The sequence below is a fragment of the Hyaena hyaena genome, unplaced genomic scaffold (genome assembly GCF_003009895.1).
Source record: "Hyaena hyaena isolate Hyena2069 unplaced genomic scaffold, ASM300989v1 scaffold_140, whole genome shotgun sequence".
Classification (NCBI taxonomy): Eukaryota; Metazoa; Chordata; class Mammalia; order Carnivora; family Hyaenidae; genus Hyaena; species Hyaena hyaena.
In genome coordinates, this window is record NW_024080772.1 from 896,212 (window position 1) to 915,229 (window position 19,018).

The 19,018-nt window shown below is 42.8% G+C and overlaps 1 protein-coding gene across 5 annotated transcripts in view; it reads left to right on the forward strand.

Moving 5' to 3' along the window:
* The window catches only part of BABAM2 (BRISC and BRCA1 A complex member 2), a 401,061-nt gene that overhangs the window by 307,841 nt on the left and 74,202 nt on the right, over positions 1-19,018 (forward strand). For all 5 annotated transcript variants that reach the window (XM_039238505.1, XM_039238507.1, XM_039238509.1 and 2 more), the window contains exons 8-10: positions 5,671-5,770; positions 9,016-9,086; positions 11,494-11,576. In XM_039238505.1, the coding sequence (XP_039094436.1) occupies positions 5,671-5,770; positions 9,016-9,086; positions 11,494-11,576 (254 nt within the window). The remainder of the gene's footprint in view (positions 1-5,670; positions 5,771-9,015; positions 9,087-11,493; positions 11,577-19,018) is intronic.

A 19,018-nucleotide genomic window follows, 5' to 3' on the forward strand; every position in this document is an offset into this window, starting at 1 on the left:
AAGAAAATCCAGATAGGAGAAACAAACAAACAAACCAAGGTCTCTCCTTAAGAAAGACTAGTACTTAGACTAGTATGTAAGAGAGAGGTACTATGTGTGCATTTGTGTGTTTTCAGAAGCTACATATGACTTTTTTTTCTCTATCCTGCAAGTTAACTTGTGACATAGGATATCTTAAGAACAAGTGAGGTGACACAGTAATGAGTTTCATGGATATAAGTTTCTCGAGGTTAATTTCAGCCACTTACACCACTGTTTCAGGACATAGGGGGTTAGAGTTTCAAATTTCTCACACCTCTTTCTGTGAAAGAATTTCTAATGGAAAAGGACGTAGAGTTTGGAACCAAGAACTCTTACTGGCCTGCAGCTTACTGGCCTGGGTAACCTTGGAAAGATACTTAGACCCTAAGAACCTTGGTTTCCCCTTCTGTAAATTGGACTCATTAGGTCCACTTGACTGGGTTGTTAGGAGGTTTAGAGGTAATGAAACGCCTGGTAGAGTGCCTGGCAAAAGTGGGTGCTCAATAAATACCAGTGACTTCTGTTTTGCTGTAATGGCCCTCCTGGCAGGCCACCAGGAAACATACTCTGGCATTATAGAGTGCCCCAGATTCCTGAGGTCCCTGGCATTCCTCTACCGTGAAGGGAATTAGCACTGGTGCCCTGATCACATATCCAGAATGGGAAACTAATGTCCTTAAACAGAGTTAGGCATACAGTTAGTGTTTGTTGAGTTGAATTGAAAGCTCTCACCTTTCCTTAGGATGTCTCTTAGCCTCAGGACTAGAGGCAGCTTGTGTCCTTCTGTCTGTCTGCCATCCTGGAAGTTCCCCATATCAGTGCTTCACCCTCCAGCATTCCCCAGAATCATACCTTGGAGGAGACAACTTCCTCTCCCTCGGAAACCCATTCAAAGGCAAAAGCAGGAAGATAACGCTCTGAACCAAGTGTCTCCGAAGGGCCTTGACATAACCCTTGACCATAGCATACTCAAAGAGGAGGTGTTTTAGAATGAAGTCTCTCTTGGAGAGCTTGGTGCTATTTTAATGTGAATGTAATTATGATTATTATTTCCCCCTTGAGAGAGATGGGTCTTTTGGAGGGGGGAGTGTTATTCCACTGTGCTGATGGGAACATTGAGTAGAACCAAACAGAACAAACGTGGTAGAAGCAAGAATTCTAATTGGAAACCACTGGCCCTTCTTGTTGTCTCCAGTGCCAAGTCATGTTTTGCTCGGGCCAATAAGGTAAAACCCCACATGGAGAGGAAGAGTTACTATCCCATAATGGGTTAAAATCAAACCCCACTGTCCCAAGTCAGGCCTTCAGACAGGCTGACTCCCTGCATTTTTCCATGTCAAAATGCTCAAAAATATTTGCTTTGTGTTGTTGCATTGGAGCCAAGTCAAGTCTTCAGTATTAGAAGTGCTCTGAGTGATTGCAGACAGAGCCAGGTTTGCAAAGCGCTCTCTTGGCTGTATTTGCATGGAAAACAATTGTATCAATACAGTTAACACAGACAATTCTTATATTTGACTGTTACATCCAGTGAGGCAGACCTGGAAATGCTTTTCTGTCTACCTTTTGGTCTATTCAACTCCACTGTTGGAAAGGTTTCTCAGACCCTGGCCTTGTCCTTCTGATTTATATCCACAGGTTTAGTTTCAATTCTAAGAATTATCAGCTAATTTCATGGCTCATTTCAGTCCATAAAGAGATAGACGGTACTTTCTCATCAGAACGGCCCTTTCACCCCTTTCTCCTCCCAATTTTAACCTGAGACACCACCCCAGTAGTTGACTTTCCCTCACTTTTTACCCCACTGCCTCACCTCACCGGTCTGGAGATCAGAAGAATCGACAAGCAGTGGTCCCCTCCCTCCCTCCCTCCTCACCCTGTCCCCAGCCCCTCCCAGCCACTCCGCCAGTCCGTCCAGCCCTGCCTTCTCTCCAGCCAGCCCTGCATTCCTGGGAAGAGCTCAGTGAGCCCTGGAATCTGTACAGGCTGAGCTTTCTGTTGTACATGCTCAACCCAGTAGTTTTTGATTCCTGAATATTAAATAATTAGAGATCACAAGGCCTTACCTCCATCTTGCACCCTTTAAAAACATAATAGCTTTTTTATTTCATGGCACTTGAGTTTGTTTATTCAGCACGATCAGGGCAGCATTCAGGCTATAGCAAGCCTGTTAAATATTTACCCACGAGGCGGATATTTATACATGAATCAGCAGCACTTATCAGTGTGTGACGCTGGAAGTCAGGTTCAGCACCCTCACGGGCTAAGGAACTCCTGAGTTAAAGGAAGGGTGCAGTAAGTGTCATTTTAAAAATAAACTCTAATTTAAAGCAATCCTTCATAGTATCTGAAGCACTTCACACGTTGAGGCTCACCCCTGCGCAGCCAACTTAGTCATTCACAGTGAGACATGGCAGAGAGGTTGGCTCCTCGCCCCTGAGATCCAGTGAATCTGGTTGTTTGATGGTTGGGGTGGGAGAGACCGAGGTATGCACAAAATTGCCAGGAATGCTTGCTCTATTGCTGTGGGGAAGATTGTAAGGAGAGATGATGAGCTGTACGGTACGGTGCCTGCGTCAGTGGTAGTCCGAGTGCTGCCGAAAACCCTATAGCATCCCTGGAATCCTGACCCAGCTCACTGGTAGCCAGACCCACTGTTTCTTCCCATCCCTGCAGCGCTTTCAAGAGTAAAAGCCCCCTGCTCGCAGGAAGGCACGTAATTCAGTAGTAACAGAATGGATTGTGGCAGTAGGCAGCCCTGAGCTCAGATCTTGACTTTACCATTTCCTAGCTGTGTGAACCCAAGGAAATTTCTTCTGCTCTCTGGGACTCAGTTTTTTTACCTGTAAGATTACAGTGATAATTGTTACCTCATTGAATTGTGGGGAGGATTAAATTCGATAATGAGAAAGCACCTAGCAACAAAGCATGTTCATTGCCGATAATCACAGAAGCTGAGTGCAGAGAGATGGGCCCGGCGGCCAAGCAGACAGTCTTTGGATTTCTCCACACCTCTGCTTCTTTCCATCATTACAGGTAATTTTTGTTTAACGGCTGTATGTCAGAAGCAGAGAGAGTCTCAAGTTTAAAGGATTACCCACAAACTATTTTCATTCTTTGTATTCAATTTAATGAATGGTTAACAGCTTATCCTGTAATATTTTATGCAGGTCAAAGCCCATTATAATCAATTCCAGGAAACTGCCCAAATTGTTTTTTGGGGAATTTTATTATGCCAAAGATTGTTCCTCTAAGCTATGAGAAGCTGGATGTCGGTATTTTCTCTGTTATACAGATATTTCCCCCCAGTAACTGCAGGATATAAATATTGGGTTTGTTTCTCTTGTACTATAGAATTTTCTTCTGAATCAGTTTCCATCCTAATGGATTGGGTAGAGCCTTCCGGTTCGAAGTGTGCCCTCTGTGTACATTCGCATACAAAAGAGGGGACAAAAAAACCTTCCAGTTCACAAGAAGTCATAGGAATTTTCCTAGCCTTCATCAGAGTTTAGGCCAAATCTAAGCCAGTGTCTACTCGGAGAGTAGCAGACGGAAGTGATGCTCTTGCTGATTCTGTGCGCTTGCAGGCTGTAAATGATTCATTAGTGTCATACTTAGTCAAATGCTGTCTCATAATTTTCTCAGTTGTCAGAGTTGTTGTGCTTTTTAGGTATCATCTGAATAGAAAAAAGTCAACAGCAAATATTTCCACTCCGTGTTGACTCCCTCATGTCACCTGGGATTTTGTATTTGTGTGTTAGGACATTTTCATTCCATAAACAAACAAGCAGAATATTTATTCCTACCAGAAAAACTAATTTCAGAAATCTGTAGTCAATAGGGAGACAGGCTGGGTCTGGAACCCTTTCAGTACTTCTATGTATTATTCTCTGGATTACAAACCGTAGGCTAAGTCTTTCTGCTCTAAACTATTTAGGAATGATTATGTAGAGTGTTATTATGAAGCACTTTGCTTCCATTTACTGCCTTGTAATTGTGGGGACTTGGTTAATGAATTATCACAGCATTAACAGATCTTAGGGGTCTTTTTATACCCCATCATATTACAGAGATGGTTTAAGGGGCTTACAGCAGGAAACCTATATATTAAAATAAAATTCAAATAAGAAAAACAAATTGGGACCGAAGGAAAGTGAGAGTAGGGAAGAAGATGAAGTCAAGATTAAGGATGAGATATGAAGGGCACCTGGGTGGCTTAGTCAGTTAAGCGTCTGACTTCTGCTCAGGTCATGATCTCGGTTCGCGGGTTCCATCCCCACGTCGGGCTCTTTGCTGACAGCTCAGAACCTGAAGCCTGCCTTGGATTTTGTGTCTCCTCCTCTCTCTGCCCCTCCTCCACTCGCACTTGCGCGTGCTCTCTCTCTCAAAAATAAACATTAAAAAAATAAATAAAAAACCATTTAAAAGGATGAGAGATGAAATGTATACTGTGAGGTTCTGAGCAGTATGCCAGTTAATTTAAACTGAAAAGGGAATCTCCACAAAAGTCCTGGAAACTCTTTGGATCAGTGTTGTGTCCCTGTGCTTGGCTCGATGATTTTTGACTGTACCTTCTGGTTTAGATGGACTGCGTGTCAGTGTTGACTTAGACCGTTTGCACGCTTCCTACCCATACTGGTCCAGAGACATAGGACTGGGCAGCATGGTGGTCCAGAAGATGTTTAATTAGTTGCCACAGTTTAAAACTTGAGACGTTAAATAATCTGGATTTCTGGCTTCATGTGAAAAATTGGGGTCCTATAAGACCAGGCCTGTGTTTCCACCTGGCAGAGATCAACTGAAGAGGAAAAGTGGGGGCCCCTTTCCACTGTGTGGAAACTCCGGTTCTGTGTGCTCGTTCCCATCACCTCCCTGGGCCAGCTAGACCCTGGGAGTGCAGTCCTGGTCCTAGACTACCTGCCTTACACTAAACACAAGGACTCAAGCCCAAGGAGGCCTCCCAGGGCCAGCAAGCTGGTGCTGGTGAGGGCAGAACTGGTCCCTCCAGTACACTGCTGGGAGTGCTGTGGCAACTCAGTTCAGTTCAATTCAGGGGGTTAAGGAATGACTTCTGACTTCTCTTTGCCTGGCACATAACGAAGAGCATGAGAAAAATGTGTTTCCATACTAGGTCCACCCCATTAATCTTGGTAAGACATTCACCCGTGCCAATCAGAATGTGCTAATTTGTACTGTTGTGTGACAGAATCCTTCGTTGTTAGTCATGGGTAACATGAACACACTGAATTAACAAAATGAATTTAAATAAAGAAACGTAAGGGGCACCTAGATGGCTCAGTTGGTGAAGCAGCCAACTTCGGCTCAGGTCATGATCTCACGGTTCGTGAGTTCAAGCCCCACATCAGGCTCTGTGCTGATGGCTCAGAGCCTGGAGCCTGTTTTGAATTTCTGCGTCTCCCTCTCTGTCTCTGCCCCTCCCCGCTTATGCTTTGTTTCTCTTTCAAACATAAATAAACATTAAAAAAAAGTTTTTTAAGAAACGTGATCATAAAGTGAAGCCCATATTCCCATCGTCATCAATCCAAGTTGTTCGTAGTCAGACCTTGATAAGAGAAGCTGAGTCTGGGGGGCACCACTTCCCACCTTGCCGGAGCCCTAAGACCAGTGTCCCTTGTTCTCTTGTCCTTTCAGTGCTCTTGGAGGCTCCTCAGCACTTCATATCCCAGCTTTCCCAGGAGGAGGATGTCTCATCGATTATGTGCCTCAAGTTTGCCATCTGCTCACCAACAAGGTAAAAGCAAGTCTCCTGACCCTCCCCTCACCCTTCGTGAGGCTCCTCCCTCCAGCCTTGTGTGCAGGCGCAGGCCTCTTCACCCCATCTTAGAGTCAGCCTCCACCTGACATCGGCCTTTCCTACTGCGAATTACGGTTCATCCGTTTCTTTCCCTCGTTCTTCAACCTCCTTCCTTCTCTAAGGATTCTGACCTCCTGCTCCAGTCTTATCTTCATCTTTTAAACTTCTGTCTCCTCCTTCTGAAATTTCCTTTATGCCCTGAGTTTTTGCCAGATCATTCACCTTTGAACTCCTCCATTTCCCAGTTATCTGATGCATGCGTGCATGTGTGTGTGTGTGTGTGTGTTTACCACTGGATAGCATCAAGGTAATTCGCTAGAGCTGCCTTTGCCTCTTTCTGTTTTTCTGTACCTCACTTTTTAGTAGTGAGTTCCCGACTCATGTCCCATCCAGGGGCAGTTTGCCAAAGCCCCGCTCCTCAGAGTGGGATCACCAGGTCAGCTGGTCTGATACCTGGCACATCAGATTATCTAAAGCTTTCTCTGAGCTGCATTGATGAGCCATTACATCGTCAAGCAGCTGAGTTTACATTAATGGCTATTGTCAGATATTTTTTTAAAGCATAAGAATATGCTTGTTCATGTCCAGCCAGTGTATTTAGCTAAACACTGGACGTGTTAATCCACAAGCAATCCTGACTTACTTTCTTCTCCTACATGGACTGACTCAGTTCACTTAATCCCCAAAGTACTGTTTTCTCTGCCCCCATCGACTTGTTCACGTTGGCTTGGAAAAATAAATCTTTTGTTTGTCTCTTTCTTTCAAAAGAGGGCTCATCTCTATGTAGAAAATATTTTAAAAGTACAATAATATTTCACAGTCTTCAGTATTATTTTTTAAATGTCAGAGAAACTAAAATCTGGCAACTCTGCAGTCTGTGGGCTTGGCACACGTTCCAGGGCATCTAACGCTCGCAGAGTGGATGCTTCTCATTGGACCAGATTCCCCCAGCCTCTGCCCTCCTTCAGAACGGATCGCAGGATAGAATTCTTATTTACATTATGGGACTCTGCACTGCCTTCAAATCTGTGTCCCAGCATTTTAGAGAAACATGCAAATTTGGTCTTCCAGAATTGAGAAGAAAAGCCTTTTTTTAAAGCTCCCCAATTGAGATTAATTTCTAGTCATACATTCTTCTCCAAAAAATTGTATTACCATTTTCCCAGAAATATAAGAATCAGTCTGTTTTTTTTATCTGGTTCCCTTTCATTAATTTTACTTGTCTTTTAAAATTGATGTTCTTATGCTTGCTACAAACGAGGACAGTATGGGCTGCTTTTAGAAACAATCTCTTCAAATGAATTTCCATAATTACATTGGAATCTATCTTTATAGCCAGTTTTGTTGTGGGTTTCTGTTAAAATGGTTTTCTGTTTTTAAAATCAAGTACACAGAACTGTTTTCATCCCCTTTTTAAACAAAGCCACTTAAGCAAACTTATCATCTGTTTTTCTTTTCCCAAAATAACATTTCTGATCCTGCATTAAGCCTGCAAAGTAAGCACTGTATTTATAAATTGATATAAACCCCTATTATATAAATAGAATTGTTTTACTTTTAAAGGGTACAAAATGGCTATCACTACCAATTGTGTCAAGGTTATTTCAAGCACTTTATCTCAAGCTTTTGTTAGCCATGGAAACTCATTGTGGCTATAGCCAATAAAAACAATTTAGGGGACTGCTTTCTCCCCCTGTTTTTTTGAGCCACTATGAGGACATTATAAGGAATGTATTTTTGTGTTCATAGTTGATGGGTAAACAACTTTCAGATGCCCCACTTAATCAGTTGACAATTTTTTTAAATAAAAATGGTCATTTATTGATAACAAGGAAATAATAAAATCTATTGTAGCACTCCTTCTTCTGAATACTAGGAATTTAAAAAGGAAGAATTAAGCATTCCCTGCCTTTTCAATAGGAGTTGTAGTTCAAGATAAAATAGCCCCCATTGGATGAGAGGAAGCCCTTCTTGACAGAGAATTCCAGCTGGTAAGTGTACCAGGAGTGATAGAATTTAAAAAAAGAAATCACCACTTTTTGGCTCCTCATGAAAACTCTGATTCAGAAAGGATCTCCAATAGATACTGAAAACATGAGGGGAAAGGTCGAGAGGGGACTAGATATTTACATGCCTCGAGAGGTGTCCCCAGGGGTCACCCCCGGCAGCAGCCAAGGGGAAACCTCCCTTTACGATGGAGGACCCCTGCCGTCATCACCTAAACCAGTGATCAAGCCCACCATCACTTAATGAAGTTTCCGTGCCAAAAATATGTAACCTGAGTCTAGCCACCTTTTTTTTTTTTTTTTAAGTTTATTTTGAGAGAGATAGAGGGAGAGAATGCACATGCACATGTGAGTAGGGAAGGGGCAGAGAGAGAGGGAGAGAGAGAATCCCAAGCAGACCCCGTGCTGTCAGCACAGAGCCCCACACAAGGCTCAGTCTCATGACCCTGAGATCATAACCTGAGCCAAAATCAAGAGTCAGATGCTTAGTCAACTGAGCCCCCAGGCACCCCCTATCTAGTCACACCTTTCGTCTAACTGCCAATTATAGGAAATACAGGGAGTAGAGGACAAATACAGGGAGTACGGAAATAATCAGAGAGTCTAGAACGCAGAACATTCTACAAGACAACTAGCCCAGTCTTTGAAAAGTCAGAATCATATATGAGCATGCAGGCATGAACACATGTACACATGCACACACACGCCAAGAGGTACTATTATTCTACAATAAAAGACTTTCTAGATTAAACGCCTGATCCTTGAGTATGCCCTATCTTTTAAAAGAACATTTTGGGGACAAATGGGAAATTTTAAAAATGTCCGGGATACTAGATGAAGTCAGAAAATGGTTGCTAATTTGTTGGGTATGATCCTGACATTGTGGCTGGGTAGGAAAACGTCTAATTTTTTGGAGGTGCACGCGCAAATACATAGGGAGAAACTTCCATCGTGTCTTTAAGCTCCTTTGCGATGTTTCAGCAAGATTGACTGATAGCTTGATAGGAAAGAGATGGCTGGATGAAGCAACTAGACAAAATATGCATAGCTGTTGGATACAGGTGACAGGAATCTGGCTGTTCATTTTACTGTTCTTTCTACTCTTGAAATTTCGAAATGTTTTGTAAGAAAGCATTTGAAAATTTCCTGCTCCTCAGCGTTGGGTTCCTGTTCCAGGTGCAGTATGTGATTCAAGGATACCACAAAAGAAGAGAGTATATCGCCGCTTTCCTCAGTCACTTCGGCACGTAAGTTCCTCTCTGCTTAAACCGTGTACCAGCAATGTCCTCACGTCCTGATGACCCTAATGTGAGAGCGTGATTGAGAAAATAGCAGCTTGCTCTTATATGTAATAGCTTCTCGATGCCACTTTGATTCTTTTTGGTATGTTGCTCATGCGAAAGCTCCCTGGAAGACATTTTTGAGGAGTTCACTAAATATCAGACACCCATCTCTTCCTTGGAGCAGCATCACAAGTCACCCCAAGCCTGGCAGTAACAAGGGCAGTGAGACCTACCTGTTCTTGAGTTCCCTGCGATGTGCACAGCGCACACCTCCATCTGCTCCCCATAGTCGCGAGGGAGGGAGCCACGCAGCCATTATTGGCACATTTGACTGAAGAAAGTCATTTGAGAAGTCTCATGACCTAGGGGCAGTCATCTGCCTGGAAGAGACAGGGCCAAGGCAGGAACGCTGATTCTCAGGACTCAGGCATCCCCAGGACTCCTACTGGCCACAGTGCCACCCCGATTTGGGGAGGAAAGCCAGCGGTAGACGCAAAAGCAGCAACTCACACTTGGGATCAGGAGTTGGAAGAAGGCACAGAGAGGGGAAAGGAGGTGCGGGGCTGCAGTTGCAGGGGGTGGGGAGGCATCTCCTCCTGTGGGTCCGAGGCCTAGTGGAGCTTCTGCCCAGGGCTTAGCTCGGGCAGAGGGACTGTGTTTTCCCTACCGTCTTCTTCGAAGGGCGGGGCTTTCTTCCCATTCAGGGGGACTGAGCACTAAGGGTGTTAGCGATCTGCTTATAGGCCACCTTATTCCAGAGAAGGCTTATAAATATAGAAAGATATATATATAGTAACACAAAAACTAAGATTTTAAACAAGGAAATGAAGAATTTGGGACCAAAAAGTGGGAATAGGAAAGAGCGAGTGAAACAAAGAATAAGATTGGCCATTCCCAGGGATATGATTTCACAAATGGTGGCATAAGTACGAGCAAAATTTCTGACTCCTCAAAGCAATTTTGAGAAATTTTCTCATTATCCATAGTGGAATTTTTTATGCCTCCAAAATAGAACTGTCAATATCTAAACAGTGTCACTGTCTCTCACATGAGTCTTTAATACTAACCGATTTTTTTCAGCTTTATTTATGAACATGTTGAGAAAGTACTTATGATACAAACGGTGGTTAGTAAATGGTACCATTGAACTTCTAATTTGTGAGGAAGATGATCTTTCGTATATACAATGAAAAATGAAGGCGCTAACCCAGTAACCTCCCAAGTAAGGGGCACACACCCCACCTGTCTCCATTCACACCCAAGAAAAATACAAAAACCCACACTTACATCCTTTTTGAAAATCTCATTCTTTTTTAATATACATTTTATGTATGTTTTATTGTGCATATAATACAGTAATATAGTACTATTTGTATACAACTACTAAATCCTATGCAAATACTATCATATTACTGTACTGTATGCATAGTGAAAAGGATTCTTTGCTTGTTTTTACTTACAGCATGCAGGATCTAAAAAGCTTAGATAGCGATGTTTAACATATTGAGGTAATTATAAATTCATGAAAAGAAATATAAACCAGTGAATAAAATTATTGACCGAAGTCACAAGATTTGAACGATGTGCCAACAGTCTTTGAGCAAATCACTCAGCCTTTGGTGTCTTAAATCCCTTTATACCTTTACGAGGAGTTCGCCCTTCCCACTGAAACTGGCAGACCACTGGTATTGACAGCCTGCTTGGCCTGACTCAGCCAGGGAGGCAGCAAACGCCACTAGTGTGGGTGACAGAGAAGATTGTGCCTGTTCTCAGTGTGTGGTCAGCATTGTCACCTTATGGTGATGTCTCCCCAAGAACTCAGCTCTTGAGGGGAAGGACAGGGGACGTGAGTGAAAGGATTCCAAGTACTTCGGAAGAAAATAACATAGCCTTCCAAACTTAGTAACGTTGTCACTGCCCGTTGCTGTTTAGTGTCCGAGTGAGAGTGGGTCTTAATCACTATCGAAACAGCAGTATCCCTGCTGACCTGATAGCTTAATTTGTCCTTTTACTCACAACCAGTAACCAGTATTTGCATAGCATTTTATGGTATATCGTATTTGTTTTTCACAACCCTGGAATGAAAGCTCAAAAATACTGTTCTATTTGTTTTACAGATGAGGAGACTGAGGCTCCAAAGGTTAAGTAATTTGCCTGGAGTCATGATAGATAGTAAATGGCAAAGCTGTAACATAAATGTAGATGCCGCCATTCCAAACCCCACATCCTTCCTGCGGTAAGGCACTCACCTTAAGTGCCTCTCAGATTCAGTTACCATGACTCTAGGAATCTGTTCTTTACGTGGTTCCATCTCTTTTATGCCTTGTTTTTATGAGGGTTTCTTCTTTGTGTGTGTGTTTTTATCACCTAGAGGCGTTGTGGAATATGATGCAGAAGGCTTTACAAAACTCACTCTGCTGCTGATGTGGAAAGACTTCTGTTTTCTCGTGCACAGTGAGTACACTTTTGCTATGAGCATGTCAGCATCCATTTGTTTGCATGTACGTACATATACTAAACCATATGTAATAATGACTGTGAAAACCTTTCGTGCCCTGATGTGGTTCCTTTTACTTAATATATTTACCACGTGGTCTTCAAGAGAAAATATCTCTAGACCAGTGGTTCTCAACCAGGTATCATTTGCCCCTCGGCAAATGTTTGGCAGCATCTGTATACATTTTGATGGTCATGATGGTGGTTGTTGCTACTGGCATTTCATGGGTAGAGGGCAGGGAGATTGCCTAAACATCCTACAGTGCACAGAACAGCACCCCAACAACAACAAAATCATTGAGTGCAAACTGTCAACAGTGCTGAGTTTAAGAACTCAGGGTTCCAGCTTCCTATTTCATCTTTCCAGCATGAGGTTCCAAAACTTTCTGGATTATTCAAAACTCACTTGGTTCGGTCATGTGGTTATCATCCTTATTAAGCAAAAAGACTACATCTTTGATAATATATAATAGATATGTAAAAGGTAAGATAAGTTGGAATGTATTCCCGGTATCGCTTTTCAGTTTTATTCCACAGACAGGCATATTTAAATGCTTGTTGTGGTACATTAATCAGCGAGTCAGTAAACTTGGGTGTAGCATTCTCTTGATGGATAATTTGGAGTCTCTTTCATTTATTTCTTTGTCACATAAGAACCATTGACCCATGGTGCCAGGTTTGCTGTGCAAAATGCCCAGTCTTTAAGCTGAAGGCACGCGGTTCCAGCTCTCACAAATCAAGTTACAGAAAAGCAGCGGGCTTGGCTTGGCTTCATTCAGTGGATGAAACTACCCTAGACCTTCCGAAACTATTCCTGTTTAACCAGGCCCTCAGACAGTCTAAAGCCATCGACGTGGGGATTTTTGTTTCCCCAGGAGACTGACATTCTGGGTTGTGATTTGCTTTGGCTAAAAAATGGTTCTTAAATTCATTTGTCTTGTGCCATTTCACACCAACAGACAGTAAGGGAAGAAAGCCTCGGATACCATGGTATAATCCACATAGAGATAACTGAGCTTTGGCTCTGATTTCGAGGTGTTTCTCAGTGATAAACCCATTGTCATACAACGCTTCATGTTGGGCTCCTGCTCTATAGCTAGTCCCTATCCTGGGATCGTCTCTTTAAAAGCACCCGAGGAATCCAAGTGTATCGCAGTGGATTAATTCTATGCACAGATAAAAAGAGAATTGAAGAGTTAAGATTGTAATCTTGGGTGTTCCTCCAACTAGTTACGTGACATTCAGATCACTGGGACAAGCCTCCCTCTGCTTTCGTTTCCTCATACGTACCCCGGGGATCTGGTTGTTAAGTCCTGGGGAGACGTTCGCATATGGAGCTTAACCCGTAATGCAGGGCCAGGTGGAAGAGAAAGCCTCACAGTCGAGGCCTCCTGACAGTCTCCTCTGCCCTCCCGCCTACACGGCCCTGCTGGTTCTTCTAGCCGCCACTTTTGATTCTTACCTTAAGTGTTGCTGTTTTGTTTTTTTCATCCTGAGTCCTAATTCCTTTATGAGGTCCCATTTCCTATTTGCCATATTCACTTTGCGCACCATCTTGATCCCAGCGAGTCTGCTTCTGGCCTGGTAACTCGACCCCAGATCCTGATGACATTCCTGGTTTGTCGCTCATGGCCCTGGATGGTTGCCAGGGTGATTCGGTTGGTGCAATTCCCCGAGTCCAGCCCAGCAAGAGGGGCCTGTACCCTGCCACAAATAGTAGTGGTGACAGAAGCCTCCCAGAGTGGCCGTGAGAGAAGGACACAGAAAGAGGAACACACAGAAGGATAATTGCAAACATTAAGGTAGAGGAATGCTCAACCGCAGTGGCATGAAATCTCAGCTCTTTAAATGAAACTTCGGTTTTCTGGCCATGATCCTACTTCCAAAAAACTTGATGTCAGATCCTATCAGATATAAGGGAAAGAAGATACTCTTGGCATTGCTCATTCCCACCTGTGCTTTCCACATGCAACTCAAGAATCACTCTTCTGTTGGTGGTGAGCAGGAGGGATGCGCAGGGATGAAGGAGCACTCACCTGTCAGCTCCTGTCCTCCCTAATCAGTACATTTGGTGTTAGAGTGATTCTTATTAAGGTCTGTTCCCCAAAGAATATATCCCCTGGTACCATGTGTCCGGTAGTCCTTACAGCTCCTTCTCCACCTTCCTGTCTTCGCTTTTCTAAGTCACACATGCAGCATGAAGTCCCAGAGTCATATTTTCACTTAGCGTCGGTTCTTTTCCTCAGAAATGCAGAATCCACAGGCACTCTTTACAACAGCTGCAAGGACTTTGGGATTCGTTTAATTTACTTTTTCCAGACTGTTTCCTCAGGGTATTATTCTTTTCCTCCCCGGGCTGCTTGCCCCTTGTCTCTTAGCGTTACTGCCTGCACTGTTACAGCTCCTCGGCACATGTGACCTCGTCTGTGAATCAGGAGACTCGAGGCTGTTTCCTGCTCCATCATTAACACACAGCCTGTCTTTACATGTATCATTCTCACCCTTTTGCTTCTTTCTTATACCTAAAACATAGGACTTGCTGTATCAGAGTGAAGCTTGGTTGGATAACATGTTTATTCTATCACGCAGTTAAGCATCTGACACTTACCTTTTTTAAGTATCTGCTTGCGTGGTTACAACACCCAAGGGGCCACTTGTTCCCTTTTTTCTTCCCATGAAGACAAGGAAGTAAATAATAGGGTGGCAGAGACTTAATGAAAGAACATTGCAGTGAATTATTCTGGGATCTCAAGAACATGAACAAAGAAGGAAGTGCCTGGAAATGGAGCCAGTCTTCAATGGCTGGCCCCACTGCTGCATGGAGAGTGGACACCGGGCAGGACCCCAGATAACATCCCTGACCTTCTTCCTCTCTCCCCCTTGCCCAGGCCCGGGAAGAACACTGTTGCTGGGGCCGGTGCTGGCAATAATTCTGAGCATTTTGGAGGCTAGAGCAAAGAGGCACTCCTCTCTTGAGGCAGATGGCTCTGACCTCACACTTCGCTAGAGTGTGCGGAAGCAAGAATGTCCTTGGGGAAGACACTGTACATATTCTGGGCGAGAGAGAGAGAGAGAGAGAGAGAGAGACTCTGCAACTTCCTAGCATTCTGACGGTTTCGGAGTGGGGCTGTGGCCGTGATCATGGCTGTAGAGTTTTTTCATCCATTTATTCCTTCTTCCTTTCCTTCCTTCATCCATTATCAGCATACTGCAAGACCTGGAACCATGTAAAAATCAGGGATTGCTCCTATCCAAAAGTATTTTCTGGAGGGTTTCCTGGCCATCGTGTAAGAACTATTTGTAGTGGTTATGGAGAGCATTCCATATTTGCCAAGCTCTGGAGGTTGATGTTACCTTTAAGCCAGCACCTTCTCAGAATGCTGGGTGACAAGAGAGCCAGACAGCAAAGCACAGAAACACAGAATAAAAGCAACCACTGGGAAAAAGATCAGCCCTTCTTCAGGGTCCCAGGCAGCGGCACTGTAAGCAGATACAAGAGGAGGCACCGGCCCACAGTAGCAGGATGGCCGCTCAGAAGTGGAGGGAATTGAGATCTGTGACTCCCAAGGCAAGTGAGGGAGCATGTGATTGTATGAGAAGCTGTCTTTTCCCATTAGGACTTGGTAAAGCCTTGGTAAGTGACCCTTTGAGTCATCCAGCCTGGACCACAAGCCAGGTCTCCCTGGCAAAATAACTGGCTGTTCCATTTAATTTGTTATCCTCTCTGCCCCTAGCCGAATCACTTTAACCCAATTTAGCTGAGTTGTGGGTTTCTTGAGAACCTGTATGTGCTCAGGACTATGATAGGTCCCAGGGGATAGAAATGGGTAAATAACTCAGGCTTGATCTGAAGACACTTAAGAGTCTGGCATAACAGTTGGCAAACTATATACCCCGCAGGCCAGATCCCACCCTCAGCCTGTTTTCACATGGCCCTCAGGCTAAAAGTGGGTTTTGCGTTTCTAAAGAGTTGTTGCTTGAAGTGAAGGGAAGAAGAATAGGCAACAGAGATAGTAAAGCCTAAAATACTGACTCTGACCTTGTACCAAAAAAGTTTGCAACCCCTGGTCTGGTTGATGAGAAAGGAGATCAGATCATGGTGAATTACGGCGGTCTGTCTTTTTGAAACAACTACAAAAGAGACCCAGGGAAGGTGGTGGTAGGTTGGCCGGGAAAGACCAGTTCCTGAGCCGGCTCAGGTCCTGGCCACAAAATCTACATCGTGTATTTACAGCAGCAAGCAAGATGGCTATTAGATAGTTTGGTAAAACCAACATTGTGAGATTTTTCAAGACTTTCTTACATTTTAGATACAAGTCACATTTTTCTATAAATAAATAGATTTGAAGAACAAATCGGAATCACTAAAGTAATTACAGTTGGAACCAAAATGTTATAGTTCATTTCATTGTTAGAAGTCATTTTAAAGCAAATCTAGAAAAAGTGTAATATTGTTTTAGAATTAATACGATTACCTCAGATGAGGCGTCTATGAAGATTTGTGGCTTATTCAATCATTTCTAGTAGGAATAATAGCTATCAAAACAGCAGGAGCTAAAATTGATTATGAATAAAAAGTAAAACTAATCAGGTCTCTATTGTTCAAAGAGAGAAAAGAATATGGAAAAAGATAAAAGAAAATCTACTTTCTAAATGCCTTTTTGCTTTGATTAAGAGAACTATTGGTCCTTCAGATACTTTAAACATTTTGGTTAATTTTTTTCCTGGACTTCCTTGAAAGTGGTTAGCTCTGGTGGGTAAAGTGGTTTTCATCTTTTGATTATATACAGAAGCACACAGTTTACAACCCGAAAGCTCTAGAACTTGAGCGACCACTGTTACTATTTTGATTCATATTGAAACTCCTGTTTCATCTTCATAGTCTACTTCTTTCTAGAAAGTCTTTTTTTGTCATTTCTGGCTCTGGTTTGAGAATTTAGTTCATTAATTTTGAAAATATTCTGGGGACTATTCTTTTCATTCTAATACCTCCGATTTATGTGACACCTTTTTAATGACCTTAAAGGACTTCTTGTAAGGAAGGAGGTTGAAATCAGATGCATGGTGTCACCATGCGGGGATATCTTTCACTGTACCTTCTCATATATATTGTGTGACTCCTTTCACTTGTAATTGTTGGATTAAAGTAATTGCTAAGGTGAGTTTATCCAGTCAGAGAAAGGGCATTAAAATTTGGGGAACTTTGACTTTAAAATGGATGCAGCTGCTTTGAAATGAACACATTGTAACCCAAGAAGACATTTAACTCAGTGAAAGGAAGCCGTTTACAAAGAGTAACTTTTAGAGTATTGATCCAGCTCAGTATAATCTTTTCTTAGAATTAATCAGGGGCATTTTTCGGTGCAAAACTTTTGCTGTTGTTAATAATTACAAGTAATAACAGTTAGCAAGTGTTGAGTATATACCATGCTCCAGACGCTTCTCTCAGTGTTTTGCATATACGGTATTATGTTGCTTAATCCTCATAACACTCTTCTGAGGATAATGACTAGTATTACTGCATTTTATGAATGACAAAACTGTGGCACAGAAAGAATAAATATACTCCCTGTGACAGAGCTGGGATTTACAATCCAGGCACTGATTCCAGAGCCCATGTGCTAGACTGCATTACTCTACTATTTCAGATAATTGGTTGGCAGTATCCCCAAACACGTGATAAATTTTGAAAGCCTTTGGAGCTTCCCAGAGAACCTGTAAGCTCCAGGAACAGCAGTGTTCGCCCAGGCACTGGGAGATATGTCTAGACTGTCTCTTCTCTCAGTCACGTGAATAGACATTGCACCAACGACAGTAGTGATCTGAAGGCAGCAAGGTGTGAGGCTGGTGTCGCTCTTGAGCAGTGATGATAAGTTGTCTGGCTATAAACCCCTGCCCAGCAGTCCAAACATGCCGGCTTGAGTAAGGTTTCATTCTGTGGCTGTAGAAAGACATAACTAATGAATTAATTCAAGAATTAACCGGCTATTGGCTATCAAAAACTAGGTTTAACCTGTTTTGAGATATAGTTATTGTGGTCAGTTATAATGGCTCATTATACAAAGTCCCGCAGATGCAAACCTACAGAGTTGGAGCCAAATGGGCAGTGGAGGTGTGAGAGTAGCTGTAAGATGGGGGGAGTGATAGGTTCTACATGCTCCTTTGCAGGGTTTTTATTTCTTTTTTTAAACAGAGTACATTCCAAACATTTCTGTGGCCTGAATTTGTCCTGATGGCCTAGGAATCTTCTTTTTAAAAACACTTTTGGGGCACTTGGGTGGCTCAGTCGGTTAAGCATCAACTCTTGGTTTCAGCTCAGGTCATGATCCCATAGTTTGTAAGTTCGAGCTCTGTGTCCGGCTCTTCACTGGCAGCGCTGAGCCTGCTTGGGATTCTCTCTCCTTCTTTCTCTGCCCTTCTCCCACTCAGGCTGTCTCTGTCTCTCTCAAAATAAATAAATAAATAAACAAACAAACAAACAAACACTTTTTATTATAAAAGTTTCAAACTCAGGGGCACCTGAGTGGCTCAGTCAGTTAAGCATCCAACTTTGGCTCAGGTCATGATCTCATGGTTTGTGAGTTCGAGCCTCACATCAGGCTCTGTGCTGACAGCTCAGAGCCTGGATCCTGCTTCAGATTCTATGTTTCCTTCTCTGTCTGCTCCTCCCCTGCTCACACTCTGCTTCTCTCTCCCAAAAACAGACATCAAAAAAAAAAAAAAATTCAAACACAAAAATAGAAAAATATTATAAACCCCTCTGTGCTCATTACCCATGTTGCATCTTTGGCTGCCTTGTTTCATTGACCCTTTCCTCATTTTTAATTTAACTTAAAATTTTTTGTGGAATATTTTGAAGCAATGTGAAATATCATTTCACCTATACTTAACTGTGTATCTCTGGACAGATAAAGATTAAACCAATTTTTTTAAGTTTATTTTGAGAGAGAAAGAGAGCCCAAACAGAGAAGGGGCAGAGAGAGAGAGAGAGAGAGAGAGAGAGAATCCCGAGCAGGCTCCTTACTGTCAGCACAGAGCCTGATGTGGGGCTCAAACTCGGGAACCGTGAGATCATGACCTGAGCCTAAACCAGGAGTCAGATGCATAACGAACAGCCATCCAGGCATGCCAGGATTTTTGAAAAGATGTATCCAAAACAACATTATTAGAGTGTTACAATACAGTAACAAATTATATTATTTAATATCATCTAATAACAATCTGTGTTCAAATTTCCCCATTTGTCTCAAATATGGGTTTTTTTCCAGTTGGTTTGTTCAAGTTAGAATCCAAATAAGTCAGGACCCATGAATCTTGAAAATCCCTAGAAGAGATATAGATCCAAATAATGGATATCACCACCCATTTTCTTTCCCCATAATTTAGCTAAGAAAATATGG